Here is a 26,360-nt window from a genome sequence, read left to right as displayed (position 1 = left end):
GATCTAAGGGTTGTGGGATCGAGCCTGGGTGCGGGTTCGGCCTGGGATTCTTTCTCTCCCTCTGCCCCTCCCTGCTCACTCCTGCTCGCTCTCGCTCTCGCTGCTCTTTCTCAAATAAATGAATAAATCTGGGAGGGGAGGGAGGGGACGAGAGAAGGAAGGAAACAGGTGCGCAGGGGTGGGAGACGCAGAGCAAACGTGGACTCCAGACGAGCGCTTCCTGGGCCCCCGGAAACCGCAGCGGGGCGGGGTAGTGGTGGGCGGAGAGCTGTGAAAGGAGGGCTTGGGGGGTGAGGACCCTCGGCGGGAGGTCCTGCCGCGGAGCGCCCACGGGTCTAAGCCGGAGGAACGGAGATGCCCACGCGGACGCGAGTCACCAAGCGGAGGGAGAAGTCCTGACGGCACCACAGAGACCGGAGGACCCGCTGCCGCAGCACAGCCACGGTCTCAGGGACACGTCTCGGCCGTGGTACTGACCTCCGGGGAGAACGACATCCCCGAACAGTGAGGGGGACACAGCTGACCGCCTAAACCTCTCCCCTGCCCAAGCGAGCACCCGGCGCACCGACACGGAGCCGGCTTCAGACGGACGAGGACACAGAAAGTTCACGACTCCAGAACCGTCAGTTCCGGGGCTGGCCCGGGGCAGGCTCCGGGGAATCCAGCCCCCTGCGGGCTTCCGCCCCCCCGCGTTTTCCTGGCGCGTGGGCACCCCTTCCGTGGTGGCTGCTGTCCCCGCGGCAGCGCCGCTGGCGGCCCACGAAGCCGAAAACACGCACGCTGGGTCCGCAGATGCCTGTGCTCTGGGCCCCGTGTGGACCCGCGCGCTTGCTCCTCTGGCCCGAACCCCACGAACCCCACTGGGCACGGGCCAGGCCCAATACGTGGCACACGGGAAATGTCCCCTTCCCGCCCCAGTGGACGAGCAGCCCCCCTCTTTTCTGGGGCTCGTGTCGGAAGTCCCAGGCCAGGGGTGTGTCTAAAGCCAAGACAAAAGCCCATCGGCCCACGGACAAGTGTCTTTCCCTCGGACGCGCAGAGCTTGCAGACAGGGAGCTGGTGGACCCGGCCCGTTTCAGGCGTGCGGAAATGACGGGGGGTTTCGGGGACAGAGCTGGCTCCGGATGCTTCGTCGTCACCGTGGTCGTCACCCCCACCGCTCTCCCTTCCTGCCCGCGTCTGCGCCCCCCCCACACCGAGTCTGACCCACCGAGAGCCACAGCCCCTTGGCCTTCCCTGAAGCCCCCACCTCGGCCCCTGGGCTTCTCTAAGCCTCTGCTCAGCTGGGGCGCCCTTCCCCCCAGGGCTTGGCTTGGCTCATCCTCACTCACCTCCTCCAGGAAGCCCTCCTTCCACCACCAACCCCGGGCCCGACAGCCCTCCTCTTCAGGCCGCGTTACAAACATCCCCCGGGCGCCTTCGGTGGCGGGCCGGGCCGGGCCCCAGCACTTCTGCCTCTTCCGTTCCTTCCTTCACCTGCTGCCAGGTACGCGCAGTACGTCATTCTGGAAGGCTGGAAGGATTAATGACATACACCTGGCGGAAGCCTGGTTGCATTCATTCCTCCGGGCCCTGATGGTGACTAATTCTTAAATTTCCCCGTGCTAAATACTGCTCAGATCGCAACGGCTCCGAGCGTTCCTGCCAGGAGAGAAAGAAGAAATCACATACCCGATGACTGAAGGACCCAAGTGGGTTCATAACGGCCGGAATAACAGGTAACTGATTTGCTCGAGCTTTGGGAGACTTAAGAATTCCTATAAAAGAATTTGGGGATTTAGAGAATATGTGTCTTCTGGGGTAGGGGGGAATCAACTATCCTGACAATGTCTATAAATCAAATTCTATTACTTTGAGAGATAGTCTAACTTCAAAGATGTGCTTCCGTGAGAAACTTTGAGTCAAAACAGGAGCTAGTGACTAGTTCGGAGAAACCTGGAACACGTGGAGATGAGGCTTCATGCCTGCTGTGAGTTCAGGATTAAAAACATTTTTTAAATGATTTTTTTTCTTTCGATTGGATCTCTGGGCAAAGCAAGGAGGTAGGCAGGCCGCTGTTTATCATGCCCGTTTTATAAACGAGGAAACTGAGGCCCGGCTGAAGGCTAGGCCCCTTGGTGATTCAGGGGCAAAGCCAGCTTTCTGGCTCACTGGCCCTCCTGCTGGACTTCAGGGCCCCCAGACTGGCGGGGATGCCCTCATCGGGCCAGGTGCTCTGCTGTCCCCATCCCGAAATTCTGACAGGTTTGAACCAGGAGCCCCGCATCTGCTTTCCGCCTCTGGGCCCCGCCCATCCCGCAGCGGCTCCTGCTCCCTGCCCCGTGGACTCCCCTTCCCTTCCTCGGCCACCCTGCGTCTGTGGCATTTCTGTGGGTGCCCGGCACAGATCGCGCTCGTGCCTCCCCTGGGCTCTGGCAGCCACTGCCGCACGGCCTCACGTCCTGCAGCAGAAAATTCCTGTCGGGACTCCCAGTGCATCAAGGCCACAATTCTCGAAGTGAGTTTCACTAAAATGAGAGGCTCTTGGGTTTTCTCAGACTGGATGTGATCAAGCCCACTCAGAATCCCGGGTTTCCCCTTTGCTCTTTGGTGAGCTTCGGTCCACTTCCCGGCCCGGGGCGCCTCCAATCCTTGAGGCAAAAGAGAGAAAGAGAAAGGAGGTTGGAGGGAAGAAAATGAAGAAACCGAAGCCTGTTCTGACTCTTCAGCCCAGAGAGACGCTTTCGCCGTCCTCAAGGCTTAAAGTGACTGCAAGGGAGGGAGGAAATCAAACAGAATGTGGTCACTTCTGGCTGCTCATTCTCGAGAGCTGTACGCAGCAGAGCAAAACGAAACGGCCATATACGGGACCGCTCGGGTCGGCCGCCGGTTGCCGGCCGTGACTGCCCTGTCCCCGGACTCCTGCCCCAGCCCTGCTGTGGCCACTCGGGGGCTCCACCAAGTGACTAGGACAGCGCCAGGGAAAGGAGCCAATCCTCTCCCCAAACTTCCCTCTTCCCGGCTGCCTTGAATTGTTTATCTTGCTCAGATGGTCCCCAAATCCCGCTCCTTCCTTAAATTCAAGCAGCCCCACGCTCGCCTCCCTCCATAATTGACTTTGGATGGATTCCACTTCCTGGACTGTAACTCCCTCCGAGCTCTCCAGAGGTCCATGAAAAGTCGATGTGTAACCATGCATAGAACACCAGTGAGAAAAACCCACAAATCAGAGAAAACTTCAAGATTTTTTTATTATGCATTTGACAGTTAGTATTTTCTGAGTGTTAGCACAACGAATGAATTTCTCTCCAAGATACCATCTTGCCACAGAGCCAAACAGTTCATATGCGTTTTAAAAATCGGATTCAAGCTCTAAGGACGAGGAGTTTGGATTCAGAACACAATTTAAAATCTCTCTCTCTATATAGTGGCTTTACTTTTAACAGATCCACGTAAAGGAATTGAAGTAAGGAACAGTCTCGAAATAAATAATTGCTTCTCTACACTACACACCCCTGCTGGCAAACCAGTCCCTTCTGCTTCCTCACGGCAGATACTCAGTTTCATACCTATAATAACTTAGGAAATACTCATGGGAGAACTCAACATTTGGTCAAGGCCACGGCTCGGTCCCCCACCACCTTGAATTTCTCTGCAGGGTGACCTGGGCATGCCTCAAATGGAGGTTCTCCTCTCTCTGCTGGTGGGGGCTGGAGCTTGGGGGCGGAGGGGCGGAGGGAGGGGCCGTCCCTGTTGGTGACATCGTCCCGCGCCCCTCTGTCAGATCCAGTAATCCTGGGCTGGCCGAAAGCACAGCCCGAGCCGGTCGTGAGCTGCTGGGCGTGACCCAGTGTTTGCCGATTATATAGATAAATAGGAATTTACATAATTTACAAAGGGTTTGCATTTGTGACTTATTTTGAAGCCATTCCCCAAAGATCCACATTTATTCATGAAAGCAAATATTCTCGCAAATGGCCCTGAGCTGCAGCTGGCTGCCTTTACTGTGGCTCCCCGGGAAGAGGCCCGCCGTGCCCTGGTCTGACGACCCGCAAAAGGCACAGGAAGTCAGGGCCCGACCAAAAGCAGACACTCAGCCACCGCCCGGGGTTCAAAGCCCACAGATACTCATGGACTCCTTTGCTGGTCGCAAACATCACAAACATTGTTCTTTTTTCTTTCTTTTTTTTAAGATCTGTTCTTTCCGGTGGGCACCACACACAGCTGAAAATCTGTCTACATCCGATAAGCTTCACAGTCCTCAACTCCGCAGAGCTACGACCTGCACCCAGAATCGACGCCCAGCGCCCTCCCTGCTCCCACCGCGGGGCCGCCCCATGTCAGGACGTGAGTGTCACATACTCCCACCACCCGCTGCGTCGCGTACAAGAGGATGCGCGTTCACGTGTGCAAAGCCAGCTCAGAGCCCACCTCTCCTCCAGGAGAAGGAGAAAGCTAGCAAGTGGCTTTCCAACGTGCCCTACCACTCCAAAAACAATTTCCTGCATGAAACCCGAGCCACGGGCGTCAGGCTCTGGGGCACATCTGGGATCATTTTACCCATTAGAGAAACCGGGTCCTTTGGACGGGGGCTTTCTTGGGGTAGGGCGATATTGTTAAGTGAGGACCCTCTTGATGGGTTTTTCTCCCCGGGGGCAAAACGCCTTCCTTGACCTCCAAGAGGTGGGAATGTGAAGTGGGCAGGAGCAGGGACTGAGGCCCCCGAAACGGGGTGCCGCGGGCCTGCTTTGGCGGGGGCTCCTAAAACTGCAGAGCTACAGGCTGAACGAGGAGCCCTGCCCGGGGAAGCATTTGATGCTGGAGGCCTAAGGCCCGCTCACTTTGTCCGTCCCTGACTTCAGCCTGTCCCGGAGAAAGAGGTGAAAGACAGAAAGGCATGTAGCGCCGCAGAGCTCCCACTGCCTGTACAGGCGACTTCCCCCCGCGCTCCCTCTAGCCCCGCTGCCTGCTTTGCTGAACCTTCTCGCCAGTGCTTCTTGGCAATTTCAGAGCCTGCCATCCGCCCAGGAAGGTGTGAATCAACCACACTAGCAGACGTGGCCTCTGGGAGCTGCCCCGCAGCCTGGTCACGGCTTCGATTATCATAAGCTCGGGACGGTGGCAAGCTTCCACTCTGAGAATGTGAATCTGGAAATTACTAACTTGAGTCTTGCAGGCAAGTAGGGACCGTGGCTTATAAGAAAAGATGTTTCTTCCTGAGTAAATCTTCCTACAGGAGCTTTACATGAATCGCAAAGACCTGGAAGAACCACCTTTCCGGCCCCAGGGGGTAGCACCTGTGCTACCTTCCTCACCTTCTGGACCGTCAAGACGACAGTAACAGAGCAACAGCTAAAGCAACCTCGTACTTTCTCTGTGCACAGCTCTCTCACCTTCCTTGAACATACCGGGCACATTCCTACCACAGGACCTTTGCACTTAGTGTGGTCCCTGCCTGAAATCTCTTCCCCTTCCTCATCCCCCTGGCTCACCCCTTGACTTCCTGAGGGTCTCTAAGCCAACGTCACCTGCTCAGGGAGACCATGCTGTCCACCAGATCCCAAACTACAACCAGCCCCAGCACTTCCTGGCCCGACCCTGCCTTCCTACTGTCCCTCATCTGTCTCGCTCTGTTATTTCACGTACAGTGGTCCCCTCTTAGCCATGGTTTCAGTCACCCGCTGTCAGCCACGGCCCAGAAGCAGACGTCCCTGCCTCTGACACTCTCAGAGGGTCCCCAGTAGCCTCGCGCTGCATCACGGGCCTGCGTGTCCAGCTCCCTCTCCTCCCCACACAGCATCTTGTCATTCCCTCCTCGCAAGGAGGCCAAGTACAGACCGAACTGTTTTGAGCCAGAGAGAGCACATTCACAGAACCTTTATTACAGCAGACTGTTTTGCTGCTTCTAGTCTAGGGTGGGCTATTGTCGTCACTCTCTCCTGTGCCTAATTTATAAACCACGCTTTCCCAGAGGTGTGTACGTGGAGGAAAAAGCACAGTACAGACGAGGCTCGGTAGTGGCCGTGGTTCCAGGCGTCCACGGAGGGCCTGGGCACGTAGCCCCATGGATAAGGAGGGAGACCGTATCTGTTTGCTGCCCGCTCCCCCACTATTTAAGTTCCACAGGGCCAGACGCTTTGCCTCGCGCCCTGCCGTCCCCGACTTCTAGAACCGTGCCCAGTGCGTCCCAGGTGCGCGATTCACAGGTGCATGAGGGGTGAATAAATGAGGGGAAGGACGGACGGCTTTAGTCCCACCCCGCCCTCGCCGAGAGGAGTATGGGTGTGGGGCGAGAAGAGCAAGAAAGGAAAGAGACAGAAAAGGCAAGGCTGGGACCAGCTGGGGCCTGGCTCGTGCTCTCTGGGGCCTCTCTCTGCCGCCTCGCCCGCCCCGCCACTGTCTCCGTTCGTGTTCCGGGTGCCGAAGGGTCTCCCTGGATGCCGAGAAGCCGCTGGCACTGATTCGGAAAGCCTCCTGTGTACCGAGCACGGTTTAATCTTCCCTTGATCAGTCCCTGTAGGAACCCAAGCCACCTCCAGGCTATTATGGACATGAATTACCGTCCCATTGAGATGTGCGGGCCATTCATAACAATTCCTGATTGACAGGATGACAAAGAAACCCAGTCTGGCTGGAGAAACCCTCGGAATCTCTCATACCAAAGACAAGCAGGCTAAAAAACAAAAAACAAAAAACCAATGTGGGGACACGGGGGCCTTACTGCCAAGCCAAGCTGCTATAAGTCACCGCTCGCCAGAATCAGCTGCTGCAGAGAAGAAATGATTTTTTTTTTTTGGTAACGACCACATGTTGCCTCTGGAAAAGGCGACACCTGGGCCCAGGTAGTTGAGCCGGGGCTGTTGGGGTCGGGGGAGGGTTGTGTCCGAGCAGCAGGCCAGCTAGCTGTGTCTGGGCCGGGCCCAGTGAAGTCCAGAGCCAGCTGTCGCCGCTCCGAAGCTGCAAGGGATGCAAGGCGTCAATTCTGTGACGGAGAGTGGCTGCCCAGGGGCCGGGCAGTGACAGTGACTGTCCACAGCTCCAGCCTGCTCTGCCCCCAGAGATAATGTACCGAAGGCCCCGTCCCCTGTGGATGCCGCACCCCGTGCGTGCTGGGGCTCCCACCAGCTGTCCTCACGACCACATGCCACCCTCACATCCTCCTTGTCCCCAAGGGTGTGACGCCTCAGAAAGCAGTTTCACCTCCTTGGACGCAGGCCCCCGTTGGCACCGCTGGCTGGCTCTTCTTTGTCAGGATTTGTTGCCGTCCTTGAGTTCCTGTGGGGAGAGAGCTGGTGTTAATGAATCGACCCGCATTTCCATGCGGCTGGTTTTTTGGTGCCAAATTAGGACTTCCTCTTCCCAGGGGGACATTAGCGCACTCCCCAGGGATGGCATCTCGGGCGCGGCATCCAAGGTTGAGCACATGCGGGCAGACTCTGACCCGAGCACAGTCCACTCGCTCCTCAGTTATTCACTGGATGTTACGAAGCCAAAGAAAATAAGGTTGGCCCTGGGGCTTCGGACAGAGAATCCGGGGTCCCTGACCTCAATGGCACCCGTGCACTTGAGCAAATGCCACCCGGGGCCAAACCTGGGGTCTGCTCATCTACTCAGGTCCACACAGATTCACAAACTTCTTAGCTGCCAGAGTCGGCTCCTGAGGTCCCCGAAGTAAGGTGAGGGGCGACGCAGGCAGATGCGGGACGCACGTCTCCCTGGATGGGAGTGGCTCCCACGAGGTTCCAGCCTCTACAGGCCAGGAGGGGAGGTGGGGCCCCTTGGGGCCAGATGGTCCCATCTGCTGTTTTGCAAGAAGCTAAAAATACACAGTGGCAGGGATGGGTAATTCTTCAATCTTTAAATGTTGGCGACTTATGCAGATTTTGGCAAAGCGCTGGGCAGTCCAGAAGTGTGTCTGGAGACCAGACACTGCTGCAGCCGCCCTGCAGGCTCTGTTCTGAAAGGGACCAAGAGGGCTGGACCCACCTCTGAAGCCAAGGTCATGCTCCAGACCACCCCCGCCAGGGCACAGCCACGCCCTCCCAGGCCCCGCCCTGAGCCCCGCCCCAGGCCCCGCCCCACGCCCCTGCGCAGACTCTTCCCGCCTCCTCTCACTTGCCCAGAACTCCAGATCTGCAGGGGAGTGTGACGGGGGCGTCATACCTGCTGACAGCCAGGGTGCGGGCGCAGAAGTGCAAGCAGGCGCTGTCCTGGCTCTGCACACAAGAGCAGCGCGGGCTCCACTCGGAGGGCTGCGAGCTCTGCGGGAATGGCCCTGTGGACCTCCTTCCCCGGAAGCTTCCTCTGTAGTTGGACAGTCCATAGGGCACGGTCCGTCTGCAAAGGACAGAGCAGCGTCAGGGCCCTGCATGGACACACAGGCCAGGCCTCCCCACTCAGCGGGGAATCCTCGTGTGACTGGCTGCCTCTGGGAGGCCGTGGACATGGCCAGAGTGATGGGGCACAGCCACACCTCTGATCTGGTGTCCACAGACTTCCCCACCCTGGGGGAATTAGGAAGACTCTGCAGGCAATCTCTACCTCCGTTTTCCCCAAGCTCTCCACAACGGCCAGGGGACAGGGAGGTGGTGTGCCCTGGGGGAGGAAAGGTCGGCACTCCCCAGGGTCCATCCTTTCACACTTCCAGTGTGCCCCCAGTTGGGAGCCCTTGGAGGGCAGTTATGGGTTGTCTTCCTGTCCCCGGCCTGGCACAAGGACATTGCGGCGGAAACACAGGCAGGCCAGAGCACGTCCTCCCTACCAGTAAGAGGCCTGCCCAGCCCCAAGCCCAAGGCCAGCCGGCCGTGCTCTGCAGGCCTCATGCCCGGTGTCTTCTGTGCACACGTCCCCGCGCTGTCCGCACCAACCAGAATACGCAAACGGAATTCCAGGCTCACCCTGGCCCCAATGCCGTGTCCTCCAAGACACACACATCAGGAGGGCCCCCAGGCACTCTGAAGACAGCCAAGCCAGAACTGGCCTTGGGAAAAGGCTTATTTAAAAAGTCTTTAAGTCTGGGGGCGCCTGGGGGGCTCAGTGGGTTAAAGCCTCTGCCTTCGGCTCGGGTCATGATCTCAGGGTCCTGGGATCGAGCCCCGCATCGGACTCTCTACTCGGCGGGGAGCCTGCTTCCTCCTCTGTCTCTGCTGCCTCTTTGCCTACTTGTGGTCTCGGTCTGTCAAATGAATGAATAAATAAATCTTAAAAAAAAAAAAATCTTTAAGTCTGGAGCTGTTTGCCAGTCTTATTCACGGTCGGAGCTGGGAGGCGGGGAATGCGGTCATCTGGGACCAGTAACATTTGTCTGTTTCTTATGTTCGTGTTCATCCAAGACATCACTCCAGAGAAGGAAGAAGACTGCCTGGAGGCAGTGTGGTGAGAAAAGTTAAAAGCATATGTTTAATTCATTAGCACTATTGAATAGGACTGGGGGACAAATTGCTAATTACCAGAGGAAACTTCTGTGGCCAAGTTACTATTCCAGCAGGGCCGGGTTTTCCAAGAGGAACCACCTTGGTTTCTGTGACGCCCCTGGGGCATCACCAATCATGGGCCTCAAAGGGAGTTCTGACATCATCTCTGCGTTTTCAAAATAAAATCAAATTACTTTAATTTGAAACACACACCATGGAGCATTTCGGGGGGTCAGTGGCAACCCTCTGTGACTTTCCCCTGCTGGGTTGGAGGCCAGTGAAGGGTGCTGCCACCCCGTTTCCTTTCTCGTGTTCTGTCCTGTGCTGGGTTCCTTCCTGAACAGTAGAAGGAGGGCTCCTCCCGCCTCGAGGAAGACTCGGAGTTGAGCAGTCTGTGCCCCCAAAATGGAGAAACCAAGCAGTGTGCCGTCCCGGTCTGAGCTGAACCTGTGCTAAAACCCCATTTCTTCTCAGGAGCAGGGGGGCAGAGGGGCAGCCCAAATACAGACCCCGCTATGAGCCAGAATTTGGCTAAAGGTGTGTTTTTCCAGTAACAGGGCCACATCAGATCTCCAAGGGTCGACATTAAACCCAATCCCCGTTTTCGTGGTGAAGACTACACCCAGGAATAGCCACGCTCCTATTTCTCCATCAACAGCAAGTCCTGCAGTTCTGAATTCGCCGTCGCCGATTGTGCGTTTACGCGAGCAGAGCTGCTCGACTCCAGCGAAAACACCCCGGCGTGCTTCACGTGAGGAAATGAGGCGACGAGGTGTTCGTTAATAGAGAAATGCAAAGGCTTTCTCACAGCCCAATGCAAAAAGCTCATACGCAAATGAGCCCTTGCAATTTTCAGAGCGTTTACAGAGAGCTCCCCTTCCCCACAGGCAGGCTGAGAACCCCTGCTCCAAGCGCTGAGGGCCAAGCGTGCTTTCAGGGGACTGGCCCCCGGAGGGGGTGGTCGAGGATGGAAGCCGGCAGCTGGCGGGCTGAGAGGTGGCCCAGACTACGGAAGAGCCTACCTCTAACAGGGCTCCAGTCCAGTGAGGCCCACCACCCATGGCTCAACAGTTCAAAGGTTTTAAATAACCTCTTAAATAAGACAGGTCCAGCCGCCTACCTGAACAAATATGGCTTCCAAACACCCTGGAGGACCAGGTGTGAATTTAGATTCCTGGGGCTCCACAGAGTTCGGTGTTGGAACATGGGCTGCCCAAGGAGGCTGAGCACCCTTCCGTCCGACTCTGTCCGACTCTGTCCTACATCAAGGGGACCTCAACCACCCCTTGGCCACCCTGTGGTCTTTGGGATCTGTCTGGAGCTCTGTTCTGTTCCTTGGTGTCAGATTCTGGAAGACACCGACCTGCAAAGGCCCTGGGAGTGAGCTCAGTGACATTTGGGTAAAGGACTGCAGGATCCTGGACGCCGGAGACTCAGTCTGGAAGGGGTATACTTTGAGTCCCACAGAGTGGGAGACATGGCCAGAGGATGATCAGAGGCAGCCCTCGAACACACGGGGCCCAGGGCAGGGGACTCCACTGTCTGGAAGTCAGTGTGGGTCACCCCTCCTCAAGAGCAGAAGGCTGGTCTGCATCTTTTGTAAGTGCCATGGACCCCGCGCAAGACTGAGCAGGTGAAGGCTGCTGACTGAGGAACGGGTAGTAATCGTGAGATAATCTGGACTGTTAAGACTAGATTCTTTCCAACCTGAGACGTTCAAGCATCACGAAAAGCATTATAAAGAATCCCCAACGTCTGCCAAGCATCCCACACGTACGTACATATGTGTATGTCTCCAGCACTATTCTAAGTGTGATGGGGAGACAGAATGGTGTTCAGGAGTTCGTGTAATACTGGGCTATGAAATCAGGTAAAGGAAACATTACAAGCCAATGCACACAGGTATGTGCAAGGTGCACAGAGAAAGGTGAGCCAATGATCCCACTGTTAGGCTGTAAAGCCCTTTACACGATGATCACTCCCCTCTGGACAGCGTCCCGATCTATGACAGACTGCTTGTAAATGGTTAGGGAGGGGCTGGCAGTAAATTAGAGATAGCTCTTTGTTGTGTAATTGGTCTGGGAATTCAAGGGATGTGATCAGGCAGGAAAGCGCCATCCACTGGCCAGCGGCCTGCATTTCAGATGCAAGAGCAAGAAAGGCCTTTCCGTTCTCTGCCGCGCTTCCTCCAGGCTGCTCTAGCTGCACGGCCCCCCTGAGAAGCACTTGCCCTTGGTTTATCTTGGTGCCCTTTCTCCTGTTTTAATGAGAACTGGAAGTGACCTAAGCAGTGGAACAATGAAAATGAAGTCACATCGCGGAGAGCCTGGGACCAGCATGCTCTCCGGCCAGTCGGTGTGGCTACTGTTGCACAGCAGGGCTTGGAGGACGCGATTCTTGGTAAAAAGTAGGCAGCTCTCGCGTCTGCTCATGTTCCAGCTACAACACGGAGCTCGGCAGAAAAGAGAAGCGGATGAGAAGATCAGTCCAAACGCTCTCAGACAAAACAACACTGCCTTCCAGATACCTACATATGCGGCGTCTAGCGTTGTGTGTCTGTGTAAGAAATCGTCCCTCAACCTACGTACGTTCATTATTGATGGGAGACGGCGATGCCACCGTCTTATTTATCACAGTGTTCCTCATTTACCGCTTTTCCCACAGGTCCCCCGTGTGCTTTCTTCATCTGCATGTCACACTGACAGCACTCGATTTCTCGCTGCAACAAGTTTTTAAATAAGGAAAGTTGGCTTCTTTTTTTTTTAAGTTTTTGTTTTCAAGTTCAGGGTTGCCTGTTCATAAATGAATTAATTACCTCCATCTTTCTGATCAGGCAACCGGCCTCTATCCCTGAAGTTTAAAGGAGAGATGCAGACGTCCACCAAGGCCGGCCAGACGCAGCCAAAGGAGACTCACTAGTCAAAGGCTCGTTTCTCCAGAGAGTTTAGCAAACTGTCATTGAAAACCCAGTTTTTACCGCACCCCCTCCCGCCGTGCCCCTTAATGAGAGGCACGCTACAGTCTCTGCCCCGTGCTTTTCGATGTGCAGGTGCTGGACCAGACTCTGGGGGAACGCCCAGGAACAAGACAGGTGGGCCTCCACACACACAGTTTTAAGCTACTGTAGGGGTGAGCAAATTCGCATTTTATGGGTTTCACCCAATCAACAGAGAGTTGTTGTTGTTTAATCTGAAAACTCCACACAAACATCCCAACTTGCAGCTTCTCCGGAGTGAGTAGGGCCTATGCGCACACCAGCCCCGCTCTCCAACACGCCAACGATCGTCCGGAGGGAGCACTGAAGTCACAGTTGCGGCATGAACACTCCCCTTTGCCCCAGCCCCAGCCCCTGTCCCTCTCAGTGCTGACCGACCCTACAGCAGAAAGGGACAGAAAGGACCGTCCCGCAGGCAGACAGCCACCAGCGGCCATCGATACCTGTGACCACTCCGCTGACAAGCTCCCTCTCAAGCCCTGCACACTTTCCAGTGACGGCTCCGTTTCAGACTTTATTAAATTCCTTCTGTGGCAGGCATCACTGACCTGCTCTCCCGAGCGGAGAAACAGCCTCTTGGGCAAGGAAGAGAGTGTGGCTCACCTCCACTCACAGCCTTTGTCCCCTTAATGGGAAAGAAGCGTCAGGCGAGAGCTCTGCTCTGACTGCTATGACAGGAGGGGGTCCCTCCCCACAGGCATGTGTGTCACTTGTACCTGCTAAGCACAAAGGCCAGGAGGCCAGAGGCACCAGCTCAGAGAGGGGAGCACCCCTCTCCAAGGACTCGAAAGCCCAGAATTTTCTAGTGCCCAAGACCAATAGAATTCTCTAGAGCCTGAGGCCACCGTTGGTCGCTTTTGTCTCCAGGAACCTAAGCGCTGCCTTTCCCTTGGGGAACGATCCTCCCTCTGTCCATGTGCCGCACCGGCTCCTGTCTGAGGACTCACCAGTGACCCCAGTTGGGCAAGTGAGACCCCGTCTCTCCCAAGACTCTCTCCCGAGACGCCTGAGCAAGGCAACTCAACATCCAGAAATACTCTGGGGCTGCTCTTTGCCCGGTACCCCCCGCTGCCCCGTCCCCGTCCGTCTGGGCCCCCAGTCTCGGCTCCTCTCCAGCTGCTGGGACAGCTTCTCCCTCTCAGTCCGCGTCCTCCCCATAAACGCGTCCGATACCATGTGAGCTGACCAGGTCGTCTGGGGTTTGTGGCCGTGATGGCTAGCTGCTCCGGAACTCCCTTCCCTGAAACCAAAGTGACTGTAACCTCTCGGATTGAATAGCAAGACCCAGAGTGTCTCCAGCTACTGGGGATGAGTGGAGATTTTCTTCATTGCAACCAAACACAAAAGACGGGGTTCAGAATCAGGACAAAACTCAGCAAAGGAAGCCGGCTGCAGTCCTTCCTTCCCCGGTGTGCCCCTGTGAAATGTTTGCTTTGGATCATCCTGTCCTTTGGGCAGGTGAAGCGAGCATCCCACGCACTGTCCTCCGTCTGAAGATGCTCGGAGCCCAGCCCCAGGCCGGCTCCCCGGCTCAGACGTCATACCGTCCTGTGAACTATTCCTCGTCCACTCCTCAGATGCTTGTGCAAGTCTGCTGCGAGCCAGGCCTCGCGCCAGACAACCCACAGGGGGCCCTTACAGCCTCCAGGAAAGAAAACAGGCCAGGAAATACAGCTCCTCAGCGACCTTGTTATACAAGCAGAAAATACACACACACGCTCTCCAGTTCTAAGGCCGATTCCGCAAACCTTACGCTCACAAACAATGTAAAGTGAACTGGGAATTTGCAGCTTTGCTTCCACTGCAGAAAATCCATGCGTCTTAAAGTTGGAAGACCCCAAGGCAGAGACTGCTCACCCTACCACCCAGCCAGGTGAAAAGTGCCCTTCCCGCAGCCCCCCAAAATAGCCAATGAGCCTACGGTATTTGGAAACGTGAAAGTGAGCAATGGGCTGTGTGTTGGTGGTTAATTTGGGGGGGGGGGCTACTCCCCCACCAAAGGGAAAAAAATTTTTTAAAAGTTTGGATTTATCCAGGACTTGGCTGTTTGGGAATATGACAGTAATCAAAGGCATGTTGCGAGTGTGTTTGAGCCCTGAGCCCCACCAAGCAGAGCCAAGAATGAGCGTCAATTCTGCATGTGTACAGCGAGTGTGGCCCCGGGGTCGGCAACATTGGACCTTTCCAAGCACAAGCCAGGACTCCAAGGGCAGCTGACGTAGGGGTGCTCAGGAAAGCCTCGGGATTTTAGCAGTAACTGTGTGTCGTATGAATGAGGGGAGGAAGGAGTGAGGTCTGAGTTAGCCATTACTTCTGGTCCACACCCCATCTCCCATATGTACTGATGTCGTGGGCTTCTACTGCTGCCCTCAGCTGGCCCATCTCAGAGGGGTTTTCCTGGAGAGAAGATGTCCTGGGACGGAGGGGGAAGAACCAGAGCTCCTGGCGGCCACCCCCGGGGCACGAGGGAGGAACCAGGTTGCACAGGTGGCCAAGTCCTTGGAGGGGAGACAAGCTTCACGAGACGGACCCAGGTTTCTGGTCCTAATGGAAGACTAGCTCAGTGAGAGTCCCCAGGAAGCAGCCGCCCTCGGGCCTGGGGAAGGAGAAGGCTGGCTGGGTCTCGGAAACGGTCTGTCCAGCTCCATATTCCACCTAGAGATTCTCAAAGCCCCGCGTCCCCAGGTCTCCAAACTGCAGGGCTGCTGGGGCAGGCGCGACCCTTCACTCGGGCAATAAAAACGCAATGAAACGCAGGACCCCTGCCCCCCAGGCCAAGGCGCCAGGGACCACCACCTGTACTCGTAACACTTCCGCCTAGACTGCTGTGTCCTATCACCATATAAACAAGCTTAAAAATAACACCCTAGCCACAGACTTTCTCGTGCGCGCCAGCTCCCTCTAGAACACAGGCGTATCCCTCCCGAACAGGGGCCCACGCTCACTCAAGGAGATTCGGAGGCACCAGGGGTCCAAGAAAGGGGAACAGAACAAAATGCTCCACGTTTGTGGGGTGGTCTGTGATCGCTATGAGTTACGGCTCAAACAAGAAGTTGGGGGAACAGGCTCCAACACTACGTGGGGAATGAAACTGTCCGTAGAATCCCACAGATCAGCTGGTTTCCCCTCCATGTGGCGCGGCCCCCGCGGGTGCCCGGGAGGGAGCGAGGCTGGAGTTTCTCTCCCCAGCTCCCCCCACCTTGACCCTAATGGATTCCAGGTCGAATGTAGGCAATCCCACGTCTGTCTGGCTTGGCCTCATTAGAAGTTTATGCAAAGCTGCAGACAGACATGGCTCAAAATAGTTCCCAGCCGTGGAAAGAGTGACCATAAGTAAGGAGCAGGTACTTTTTTAAAAGATGGGGGGAATTTGCAGAGGGATAAGAAAAAGAAAATACAGACACCATCCTACATCCTTGAAATAATCCGCAGTAAGAGAAGACAGTCCTGCTAACTGTTCAGAGCTTTTGCCAAATGCTATCGAACAAAGACGCGCCCACCTGCACGACTCGAACAAAGACTCCTTCTCTGCCAAATCCAGCTGTTGGCATCCTTGGGTCCTGTCCTTGCGATAGCCCTGATGTACTGATCACTCACCTCAAAGTAAGAATACCTGAGTCCCCGTCGGTACAGGCTTTAGCCCCACACAAGAACCCGATGCTGGGACCCGGGCAGACACGCACGGTGTGGGACCCTGCCTCATTACTAATGTTGACGTTTTGTTGATGATGAATTTTCTGCTTTAAATTTTAAAAAAAAAAGGGGGCACTAAAAAAATATTGCATTAATATTCATTTATCTTGACTACAGACTCTTGGGCAAATCCCTGAAGACCGGACCTGGGGTAGTGTGTTTACCGGGCCTCACCCCAGCCTCGACCCTACAAAGAAACCCAAGGAAAACAGTCTGAGAAAGACACACACACCTCTCTGCTTTCTCGCTGGCCTGCTTCTGACTTTCGGCAGAGCTGTTACACTCCCTGAGTCATAGGTGGGGCTGTCACACCCCCCCCCGCCGGGGCCACTCGTGCCATTGTCAGGTTGGCCTCCGTGCCCCTCGTGGATTCCCAAAATGAGTCTGTTTCATTTTTTTGAGTTCCTGGGCCAAAGCACAGGGCTCCCTGGCTGACCTGTTCCAAAGCGTCCTGTTCGAGTCAGTCCCGAGCAGGCCACCAGAGAAGAGAAGATCTGTGCCTCCCGGCCTTCAGACGCATTCTCCGAAACTGCTGGGCTCCCCCAGGCTCCCAGCTGGCACAGCTGAGGAGGGCAGCGGATACCCCGTCCTGCTGTCTGTCAGTCCACTCAAGCAACACTTGCCAGTGACACGGGAGTTCCAACGCGCCCCAGACAAGCGGCTCCTCCCTCAGGGTAAGACGGGCTCCTGTCCAAGTAAGGGGAAAAGTGTGTGTGTGTGTGTGTGTGTGTGTGTGTGTGTGTGTGTGTGTGTGTGTTCCAGTTGAAGGAACTATTTCGTCATCGGAAACATGACGCACAATGAGAGCAGGTCGCCTCCCCATGCCGGAGGCCGAGCCGTGCTTTTGCGAGAGGGATGGAAGGTGCTGGGGTCCCGCCGGCTGAGGCGCTGGAGCAGAGAGCGGGCCCGGCTCCAACGCAGCCGCGGGGCCTCCTGGAGGAAAGCGCTGCTTGCTCCCAGCTTCCTTTGTTTTAAATTCTTGCAGGAATAAACCACACCAGAGATGTCAGAGATTTTCACCTGCCTTCAGATTTAAGGCCAAGTTCCCAGCTGTGAGGTCCCTTTCATCTAGCAGAAACCCAAATTCTCCCCCTGGGGTCACACCGGGTCAAGCCCTTCGTTCCAAGCCTTCTTGCTACAAAGCAAACGGCCCCTCGCCTCGAGTCACTGTGCCTCGTTGTGGGGACCGGCTGCTGCGTTTCGGCCCGCCTCGTCTCCACCCCCGGCCTCCTCACACCCACCCCGGGACACAGAAGGGGACTCTTGGTCCCTGTGACCCCCAAAGTGGGGTCACCTGGTGTGCGCCGACCTCTCCAACAAACTGAAATTTAGCCTCAAGGCCCTCGGCTTTTAAAGCCCTATCTTGCCGTGAAGGGTCTTCGGAGACACACTACCTGACCTCAAAGCCGGGATCTAAACATTTACCCGATTTTGAAGGACACAGAATGGTTGTGCAGGGAGAAAACTCACACCAAGTCCAGCAAAACCACCTTTGGTCAGAACCCCATGTCCAAACTCCTGTCCCGTCTGGCCAACAGCGGCCTCTCTCCTGGGTCCTTCCCACAAGCGCATGTGAACCAGTGTGCCCAGTGTCTCCTCCAGGCCCCGGGACGGGGTCCTCCGTCCACAAACCCCAAGGCTCAGTGTTCATGCAGGGGACCCCACGAGAACGCAGACAGACCCCTCTACAAACAGGGTCCACGCTGATCGTCCACTACGCGGACGCTGCCGCACTGCCCCGCTACAGGAGGGAGCCCCAGGCCAGGTGCCACAGAGAACACCGAGGCCCAAGCATTGCAATGATTTACTAAGGGGAGAGCAAGGTAATAGGAAACAGGAGGGGCAGAAAGGGCGGGGCCAAGTCTCTTCAAGCCTGGATGGACCTTTGGCCAGCCCGTCCTTATCAATCTACTTATCAGCGGTCGGTGGCGGGCATACCTTTACCCCAGCTCTGTGCCCCGTAAGCTAATGGCATCTAACAGACCGTCTGCCGAGCTGGCTCCGCGCCCCTCCAGGATCCAGATGCGATCCCGGGTGGATGGTCCCAGGAGGAGGCCTCAGCAGTCCTGCGGAAAGCACTACCTCCTCGCCTGCACCCTCCAACCACAGAACGGGGTGCAGCAGGCCGGGCCTCGGCCCCAGTGGGTTTACTCCGCCCCGAGGCCGCACAGTTATCGGGATGGTCCTGTCTTCGCGATGCCGAGTGCTCACCAGGTCACACGTCTTCACTCGGCGTCCACACCGCCCACCATCACCATCATCATTCACAGCACTCGGGGTCTCCCGATGGCCGGAAAGACTCGGTCCCTCTGCTGGAGCAACTGCATCTCTGGCAACGGGGCTCCCGGTCCTGACTTATGGGCCGGGGGGACAGCTGGCCTTGTATCGGCAGGAGGCAGGGGTTCCGGATCCATCCACTTCACTGGAACATTGTTACGTTTGGAACACCCATTCCTGGAAATGTGAGTGTTACTTTCTTGAACAAACAGGGGCAAAGATGAATCTTTGGTATTGTTGCCTTTTTGTGGCAAAATACATTAAAATGCAAGTTTCAATGTTTTTTTAATTACCGTTTTGGTTTTTTTTTTTTTTTTTTTTAACTCTACTTCTTTGGGGAGGAAAAGAACCCCAAACAAATGTCATTCTTGCTGGACTGAATCCGAGAGGCACGCTTTGAAGAAGCCAGTGTGGCGGGCAGGTTGGTCATCTTGTGCGGTCACCATCTCAGCCAGACTGGCATTAACGCCTCACCGGGGCACGCTGAGAGCGGGGGCAGCACACCGGGGCCACTCAGCCTGTCAGCCAGGATGCAGCACAGTGCCTGGCTCTGGCGCGCTGGGGGCTGTAGACCCTGGAGTTTCCACCACAGTGGAGACGGCAAACATCCCCATCACTCTTTTCAAAAATGCATTCCTCCTGGTCAGCTCACACAGCTCCGAGTTTTGTGTGGAAAACACGGTCCCCATCCCATCCCTCAGTGCCTCTCCCTCATTCTGAGGGATTCGAAGCTGACAGGTTCTCTCGGGTCTCGGGAGCGGAGTGGGAGGAACACAGAGGAGCTGCTTGCTGGGTGCCCTGCAGCTCCATCATTCCCTCGATGGGGGGTTCATCCTCCCACCAGTGTATGGTGGCCGGAAGAGAGGGATTCATTTTATGTGTCAGTGTAGCTGGGCCACCCCAGCCACGTGTTTGGTCCAGTGCCAGTCTAGATGTTGCCGAGAAGATATGTTTTTAGATGGCATTCAGATTTAAATCAGAAGACTTTGAGGAAAGCAGATTACCCTCCATGATGTGGGTGGGCCTCGTCTAATCCGTCAAAGGCTCTCGTGGGAAAAACCTGTGGCGCCTGAAGAGGGAGGAATTCTGCCTGCGGGGCTGACTGCAACATCATGGGCCGTGCACATGCGTACGTGTGTGTATTCACACACGTGTCTGCACACACACAATGTCCTGTGAGTTCCGTCTCTCCAGAGACTCCAACTAATTGTGTGACTCCTGGTTTTCAAGGACTCGTGGAGAATGGTCCCAGGCGTACAAGTGTGTAAGCACGTGAACTACTTGTCCATGACGTCTTCCTTGTCATCTTATTCTTGGCGCACTTTCCATGACCCTAAGAGCGCATGTGTTTTTTCTCTGATTGGGAGTTTGTTTGTTTTTGTTTCTGTTGGCAAGAGGGGGGTTACTGGGGAGGAGGGGTGGGTGCTCCCTAACACGGCCAAAGAAAGTCAGAGGCCCAGCACACATTTGGTTCCCCTTTCTCAAGGCCACAGTGGAAATCATGGGCAACTTCTCTGAAGAAACCCACATTCCCACATGGGTCTCCTGGGCTCTTCGAGCCTCTGCAGAACATCCATTCACCCTGAAACAAGAAGCCTCATTTCTGGGAGAAAGCTCTGCAGACCAGAACCTCAGTGAGACAAGGAACAACCTCCAAGCAGTACAACGTCACCGAGAGCCAGCCGGCGTTCCTGAACGCCCAGTACGCACTGGGGGCCAGCAGACGGAACTGGGCAGCCTCAGGTCTGGAAGATGGGCTCACTGACTTGTGATGTGAGGGAGCCAGAGAGTCTCAGCTCTCACACCCAGAAGATACTTCAGGACCGCCTGGTCTCCCGGGCCCTCGCCAGACAATGACTTTGCACTAAGATGCACGAAGGCTCTGGGCAGTACCTTGTGTCCCACCTGCAGTCTTCGGGTCCTTACACGCAGAGTGCGTGACCACACTCCCGGGACTGCCCGCAGCCCTGCAAATGTCCTCTCGGGGTAGAGTAGGGCTGTGGGGTCTGTCGTCACACGAGAGACACGAAGAGCTGAAAAATCACCCAAAGTCAAGCCTCTCAACATAGGCATGAGGTTCAAGAGCCCTGCGCTTCCCGGCGTGGCCAGCGGCAGACCCTGAATGCACATTACACACTGGAGAAGTTTCCACAGACCAGGAGGGTCCGCAGCAGGAGGCGGGTATGGGAACAGCCAGGAGCCGAGGAGACCCGGTCACTCCCCACGGTTGTCCCGGCCGCTCAGTTCGGCCGTTTCCCTCTTCCGTGTCTCCAGAGGCCCGCGTTCCCTTCCCCGAGAGCCCAGTTTCTCCCATCGCAATCTTGTCCAAGATGTTTAAAGACAGCAAACGGGACCCGGCTACAGGTCTATCCAGTTTGGGAAGGAAGGGAAGGAGAGAGGCAAGCGAGGCACGGGGCAAGGGAGGAAGAAACGAGAAAGAGCGTCTGGAAGAATCTGTCTCGGGAAAACTGTTCTGCTTGTCTGACTTCACACTGCTCGTCGGGCTGCTGTCATCTCTGCTGTACGCAGAGCCCTCCACGCCATCCTTAATCCTTCTTTCCTAGTGTTTAAAATGAATCCGGGTCAGGAAAGAGGTCAATCAAGCTGTCGGGGCGGGGGGGCGTCAGCTCGTCGGCGGCCCCGGGAGAAGTCGGCGGTCCACGGCTTCACACAGGACGACTTGGAATTACGCGCGGGGGCTCCACACAGATCAGAGGGCGTACGTGGAGCCCCCTGGGTGCATTTCAAGCCCTCGGTCCTCCAGCCGGTGCCAGAAGCCTGACCACAAGCAGAGAGCGGAGGTAATCTCCAAACCCTGTCCTCCCTCCGGTCCGCCACTCCTCTGTCCCAGGACCCCGGCCCTAACGCAGTCGGCTTTCCTTTCTTCTTCTATAGCCACAGCCTGGGACTCGAGCCAAGGCAAGACTCAACCCTGTGCTGACTGCCCCGGATTCTGGATACACTGGCCAGATCACAACACCAGGAGGGTAGGAATCAGAAAGGACAAGTGTCCGGGGGACGCGGGCTACGAGAAGAGGTGACCCTGATTGTTGTCTGAGAAGAGAAGCCGATCAGTGGCACCTCGCCCACCGCACAGCACTTTCTTCTTCCCGGCGAGGACGAGGCTGCGTCCTCCCGGCTGTGGGCTGACTGTGCTGACTGGAGCCCGAGTGGACACAGCCTGGAGAGCGAACTCCACCATCCGCACCGGCTACACAATGTGGGGAGCCCACGATAAAATGCCAACGCACAGCGTCTGGTGCAACAAGTGTTAAGAATTTCAAGACCGTGTTAAACGGAGCGTGGCTCCTTCCGAGCCTGGGACCCTGAGCAAGGGTCAAGGTGGTTTCGTGGAGCCAGTGCCGCCTGCCATTCTGGCATCACGGGGTCACTTTCCAGACCTGCCCCAGATGCACTTAGATCCTGTCACCTGATTTGAAAGCTGCTCGACCCCTCGGGGACACCCTCCTCGGCCCCTCACTCTGCAGGTGCTCCTGAAACAAGGTGGGTAAGTGAGCCCACCCAAGCTGTCACCCAGTGTGCTCCGAGGTTTGGCGGTGAAGGAAGACAAGGGGACCTGAATCAAGGTGGCTCCAAACACAGCAGCCAAGTTGCCCCTCCCAGCGAAAGGCTCTCCTGCACCACCAGCTCCTCCAAGAGACTCCCAAGGAGGGCACCAGCAGGAGTCCCGCCAGGTCCCACGAACACCCTGAGGAATGGACGGCGGAGACATCGGGTCCAAGCCCCAGAGTTTAGAGCTCGGTATGGCAAAGCCCAGAAGGCGGGAAACCAGAGCAAGGTCAGACCCTCTTTACGATCAGGGAGGTGGCTGAGGGATGGGTGCACAGAGGGAGGGTCCCAGACGGCGGAAGTGAATGGAAGACACTGTCACACCCTCCCAGGGCAGAGCACTCTCCACCCAGTGGCCTTGGAAGAAGGCTGGCTTGACAGCAAGGCCGACCCCCGGACTCCCGTGGCACTGGCCTCGGCCCCGTAGTAGGAGTAAGAGCTCTTCGGGGCTGGAAGAGAGGAGACGAGGTCATCTGGGGGAGAAGGCGGCAGTGGGCGGCAGCGGGTGATGGTCAGCCTGTGGCAGGACCAGTGGCACTCCAGCCCCGGGAGGAAAGGAGCCTGGGCCCTGTGGAACTCCCCCCTTCCTGGGAAGGTTCCACCAGGCTCTACCGAGCTCACCCCTGCACTGCCTGGACAGCAGGCTGCTTTCAAGGAATGTGAAACTCCTTGGAGCCTGGCAGGGTCGAGTTGGGGGGGGGGGGCACTCATCCCCTGAGGCAGGAGATAACTTTCCTCCATCGAAGAAGGACTTCTCAGGTGTCTAATCCCTCTGGCCAGCTCAGTTCTCTTGGCGGGAGGGCTCCCCCTTCCACTGGATCCGAAACTCTGAGATTGGGTTTCTCCCAGGCCAGGCCCTCAGAGGGGAAGGGAGGCACAGCCCTGACCGGCAGACCAGGCCTGCGCTGGCAGGAGGCCCCAGCAAGAGCTCCAGGCTGTGCGAGGGTGGGTTCCAGGCGGACCCGGCAGGGATAGGATGAGGTCCTCTGGGAGGAGAGACGCAGGCCAGCCCTCCCAGTCACTCCCGCCACCCAGGGCTGGGCTGACTCACTCAGGAGTGTTGATCCAGATGATGTCCAGGTGGCAGTAGTAGACACACTCCTTGTCCTTGTAGGTGAAGCACGTACAGCGCCTCGCGCGGCGGTGCGCCGGACCCCCCTTGGATGCCTGCTCCCCAAACCGACCTGGTTTCTGCTCCTGCCCAGGGCGTCTGGGAATCAAACCCTGCACTGCAGTAGTGGCCACAATCTCCTCGATGTCCCCCTCAGATCTGGCTGCAGTGGGGGGCCCGGGCATGCCGCTCCTGCCAGCGTCCCCAGGCTGGGGGCGAGGCACCAGTCCTGCAAAAGGCAGATTGAAGGACTCCTAAGCTCCTGAGTGTGCAGAAATCCCCCCCACACATACACCTACCATTCCCAAAAACCTGGGGAAAAGGGACAAGGAAACTTTCTGCAAAGATCGCAAGCTAGTTGCACTTTCTGTAAAGTCTCCAAACTCTGCCATGTGTTCTGAAAAGTTTGCAAAGCTATGTGCACAGTTTCAGAAAAGACTGCAAGTTGTGTGCATACTTCGTGAAATGCTTGCAAGCTATTTTCACTTTCTGCAAAGTCTGCAAGGTATTTGCACCCGTTGAGAGCTCTGCAATCATTTTTGCACAGTTTCTGAAGAGTTTGCAAACTTTTTTGAAAAGTTCCCAACTTCAGGAAAAATTCACCAAGTCCACCCGGCCAGCCCCATCTCCGGCTTGACGGTGGACTGCAACCCCCAGAGCCCCCCGGGGTAGCTGGCGCTCCGTTTCGGTCCGCCCCCACCCTCCGCCCGCCACCAGCCCACCCCTAGGCGCCTCCAGGGGTGGCGAGCCCAGGCAAGAGGTTGCTCCCCACAATGCACCCTTCCCCGCGCCCCCATCCCAGGGTCCTTTTGTGTGCGCTCCCGCCGGGAGTGGCGCGCCGCCCCGCCCGCTTACCTGCAGCGGAGGTCACTGTGAGCCCGAAGAGGAGCCACAGCCCCGGCTCCATGAACCCCGATCGGGCACCGGGCCGGGAGCACGGACGCCGGCGGCCGAGAAAGGGCGCTGGGCCCGGCACAGCGGCCTCGCCCTCCAGCTGCGGGGTCCGAGGCCGGCGCTCGCTCGCTGCGTCCCCGGCCCGGCCGGGAGTTGGCGGCGGCGGTCACACACTTGAGAGCGCGCTGCCCATCTCTGCGCAGGGCCGGCTGTGGGCTCGGGCTTTTCTGGCGCCCGCACCACCCCCTCGCCTCCCCGCCCCCCGGAGGGGCTGGGGCCGCCGCGCGGGGCCTTTGAACCCGGGGCGCGCCAGGGGTCGCCTCCCGGCGCTTGCGCTGGGGAGCGGGGAGGCAGCTCGGCGGCCCGGGGGCGCACTCAGCTGGCCAGGGGCGGGGGCAGCGCGCCAGAGGCGGTGGGTGCGGTGGGTGCGGTGGGTGCGGTGGGGGGCACAGCTGCTGGGAGGCCACGCGCGCGCGCGCGCGCACACACACATACACACATGTGCACACGCACACGCGCGCTCACACACACCCCACTGCCTTGCAGCCCCCTGGACCTGCAGCTCCCACCCCTGCCAGCGACAAAAGGCTGAACTGGGAAGCTGTTACCTTTTATCTCAGCGGCTGTGGGAAAGCAACATTTCTCAATGTTCACCTAATGACACCTTACCCTTGCACAGATGGTCCTGCCAAGGCCCTGGGCGTACTTTACACTCGTGACTCAGGGGCACGGGCAGTGGCTCCCTGCCTCTCCCAGGAGCTCAGAGCCAGTGGGTGTGGGCCCGTGGCAGGGGAGCAAAGTCAATGCAGAAAGAGGTGAGCGGCCTGGGCCACCCGCACTCGCTCACAGCCCCCTGCACAGGGTGGGGGCGGCCTTGAGAGGCCTCCTGGCATCCCCTCCATGGCCTTCAAGGTGGTCCAGGCGCCATGGGTGGAGGGCTCCCCCGGCTCACCTGAGTCTTGTCTGCTGCCCCAAGCAACATAGAAGACAAGGACTGTCTTATTTGGTTGTTACCAAGATGGTCTGTGCTGGGCCCCGAGGAAGCACTTTGGAAAGATTCATGAGTTGAGTGGATGAATGAACCTGGGGACCTGGCCCTGAGCTGCTGACCTCTGAGAACCCCTGGAAGCCCCCCAGAGGGCTTACCAGAGTCCTCAGATCAGAGGGACAGACAAATACACAGAGGTGGTGCCCCAGACGGCACTGGGCAGTTCCCGCAGGGCTGGTTGGAGGGCCCAGCCTGTGCCGGGTGGGAACTGGCTTCTCCAGGGAACCACGGGCACCGCCAGGTCGTGGGGCAGCAGACAGGCCTGCACTGGGAGCTGCTCCACTCCCAGAGCCCTGGAGGTTGACTTCACACATGTCCCCAAATCCGTAGACTTCTCCCAGAAAAAGCAGCAGAAGTCATAAAAGGGCCACAACATCCACCTGGCTCCCTCCGTGGGGACGCTGGTCCTCTGAGCCCAGCCACCACACTGGGAGGAAGCGCGGGTGAGCCCGCACAGAGCCACCCACACAGAGAGAATCCAACAGCTCCCAGCACCGGCCAGAGCCCACTGCTGACACATAAATGCAGGGGCCCGGGGGGTGACTGGAGCCCCAGCCTCCCAGACTTGCCGCTGAGGACTGGGTGGCCCCCTAGGCTGACCCACAGAAACCACGAGGGCCACCGATGGGAGGTTTGCCCCAGTCAGTGCTGAGCAATTTGTTCCAACGCCATGCGAGGCAAAAACCAGGCAAGCCCCCAGAACAGGGCTGATGGGGAAGTTTCTCCAGCCCGCCCCCAACCCCTTCCACCCTGCCCAGTCCTTGAGTCCAGGTCAAGGTGCAGGATGTGGACGACATTATCCCTTAGGGCGACTGTCACCAAGCAGGATGTAAGCTCTGTAAGGGGGCGCTGCTTCATTTTTTTGTGCTCCGTGCCTTGAAAATTAGAAAAAGCGCCAGGACTAGGATTATCTTCTGCTCCTGCTGGGCTGGAACTTGGATGACTTTATCATTATCCCTTCCCTTAGAATTAAAATGCCCATCACCTACAAAATAAGATGTTTGGAACTGGGGTATGGCTGCAGAAAGAGAAAGTCCGCTGGCGTGCTAATGCGAGAAGGGGGTTAGACAGTGGTTTTGGGGTGCTCCCAGACAGGAGGCATCAGAGCTGCTCAGACCACTCACTGAGTCCCTTGCCCCCCACAACTTGGACCAAACGCAGCACACCTGGGTGGGCTCATCGGGAGGCCCACCATACTGCAGGAGACCAGCCTGGCTCTGGCCCTCCCCTTAGAGTGCCCTCTCCTTAGAGTCTCCTAATCGAGTCAACAGCAGGAAGTCTGGGACAGAGAACCCAGGAGACAGGGTGCTGAGAGCAGGGCTGAGAAAAGAGGCCACAGCCCGCTGGATGGTCAGTGGGGGCAGAATCTTACCTGGTCTT

The 26,360-nt window shown here is 57.2% G+C and overlaps 1 protein-coding gene across 2 annotated transcripts; it reads right to left on the bottom strand.

The window, feature by feature from the left end:
* Positions 1 to 3,205: 3,205 nt before the first annotated feature.
* EDN3 (endothelin 3) lies at positions 3,206 to 24,639 on the bottom strand. 2 transcript variants are annotated; one of them, XM_045070530.1, is made up of 5 exons: positions 23,894 to 24,639; positions 22,979 to 23,267; positions 8,143 to 8,316; positions 7,218 to 7,254; positions 3,206 to 4,851 (listed from the first exon to the last, which is right to left on the bottom strand). In XM_045070530.1, exons 1-5 carry the CDS (start codon positions 23,943 to 23,945, stop codon positions 4,741 to 4,743), a joined length of 663 nt encoding a protein of 220 aa, XP_044926465.1. In that variant the 5' UTR covers positions 23,946 to 24,639; the 3' UTR covers positions 3,206 to 4,740. The 2 variants fall into 2 exon arrangements, with proteins under 2 accessions (XP_044926465.1, XP_012915630.1); XM_013060176.2 differs by having other exon boundaries at positions 3,206 to 7,254; positions 23,894 to 24,622.
* Between the last annotated feature and the right edge of the window lie 1,721 nt (positions 24,640 to 26,360).

Source organism: Mustela putorius, unplaced genomic scaffold (genome assembly GCF_011764305.1).
Source record: "Mustela putorius furo isolate JIRA1106 unplaced genomic scaffold, ASM1176430v1.1 tig00003972_pilon_pilon_pilon, whole genome shotgun sequence".
NCBI classification, from domain to species: domain Eukaryota; kingdom Metazoa; phylum Chordata; class Mammalia; order Carnivora; family Mustelidae; genus Mustela; species Mustela putorius.
Note: the sequence above shows the minus strand (reverse complement) of the source record. Positions and strands in the feature narration are given on the sequence as shown.

Coding starts and splice junctions, on each gene's coding strand:
- EDN3 (XM_045070530.1), bottom strand. CDS start 23,945: ATGGAGCCGGGGCTGTGGCTCCTCTTCGGGCTCACAGTGACCTCCGCT. Junction 23,268..23,893: donor CACAGTGACCTCCGCTGCAG/GTAAGCGGGCGG, acceptor TGCCTTTTGCAG/GACTGGTGCCTCGCCCCCAG. Junction 8,317..22,978: donor ATCTGGATCAACACTCCTGA/GTGAGTCAGCCC, acceptor TGTCCTTTGCAG/ACGGACCGTGCCCTATGGAC.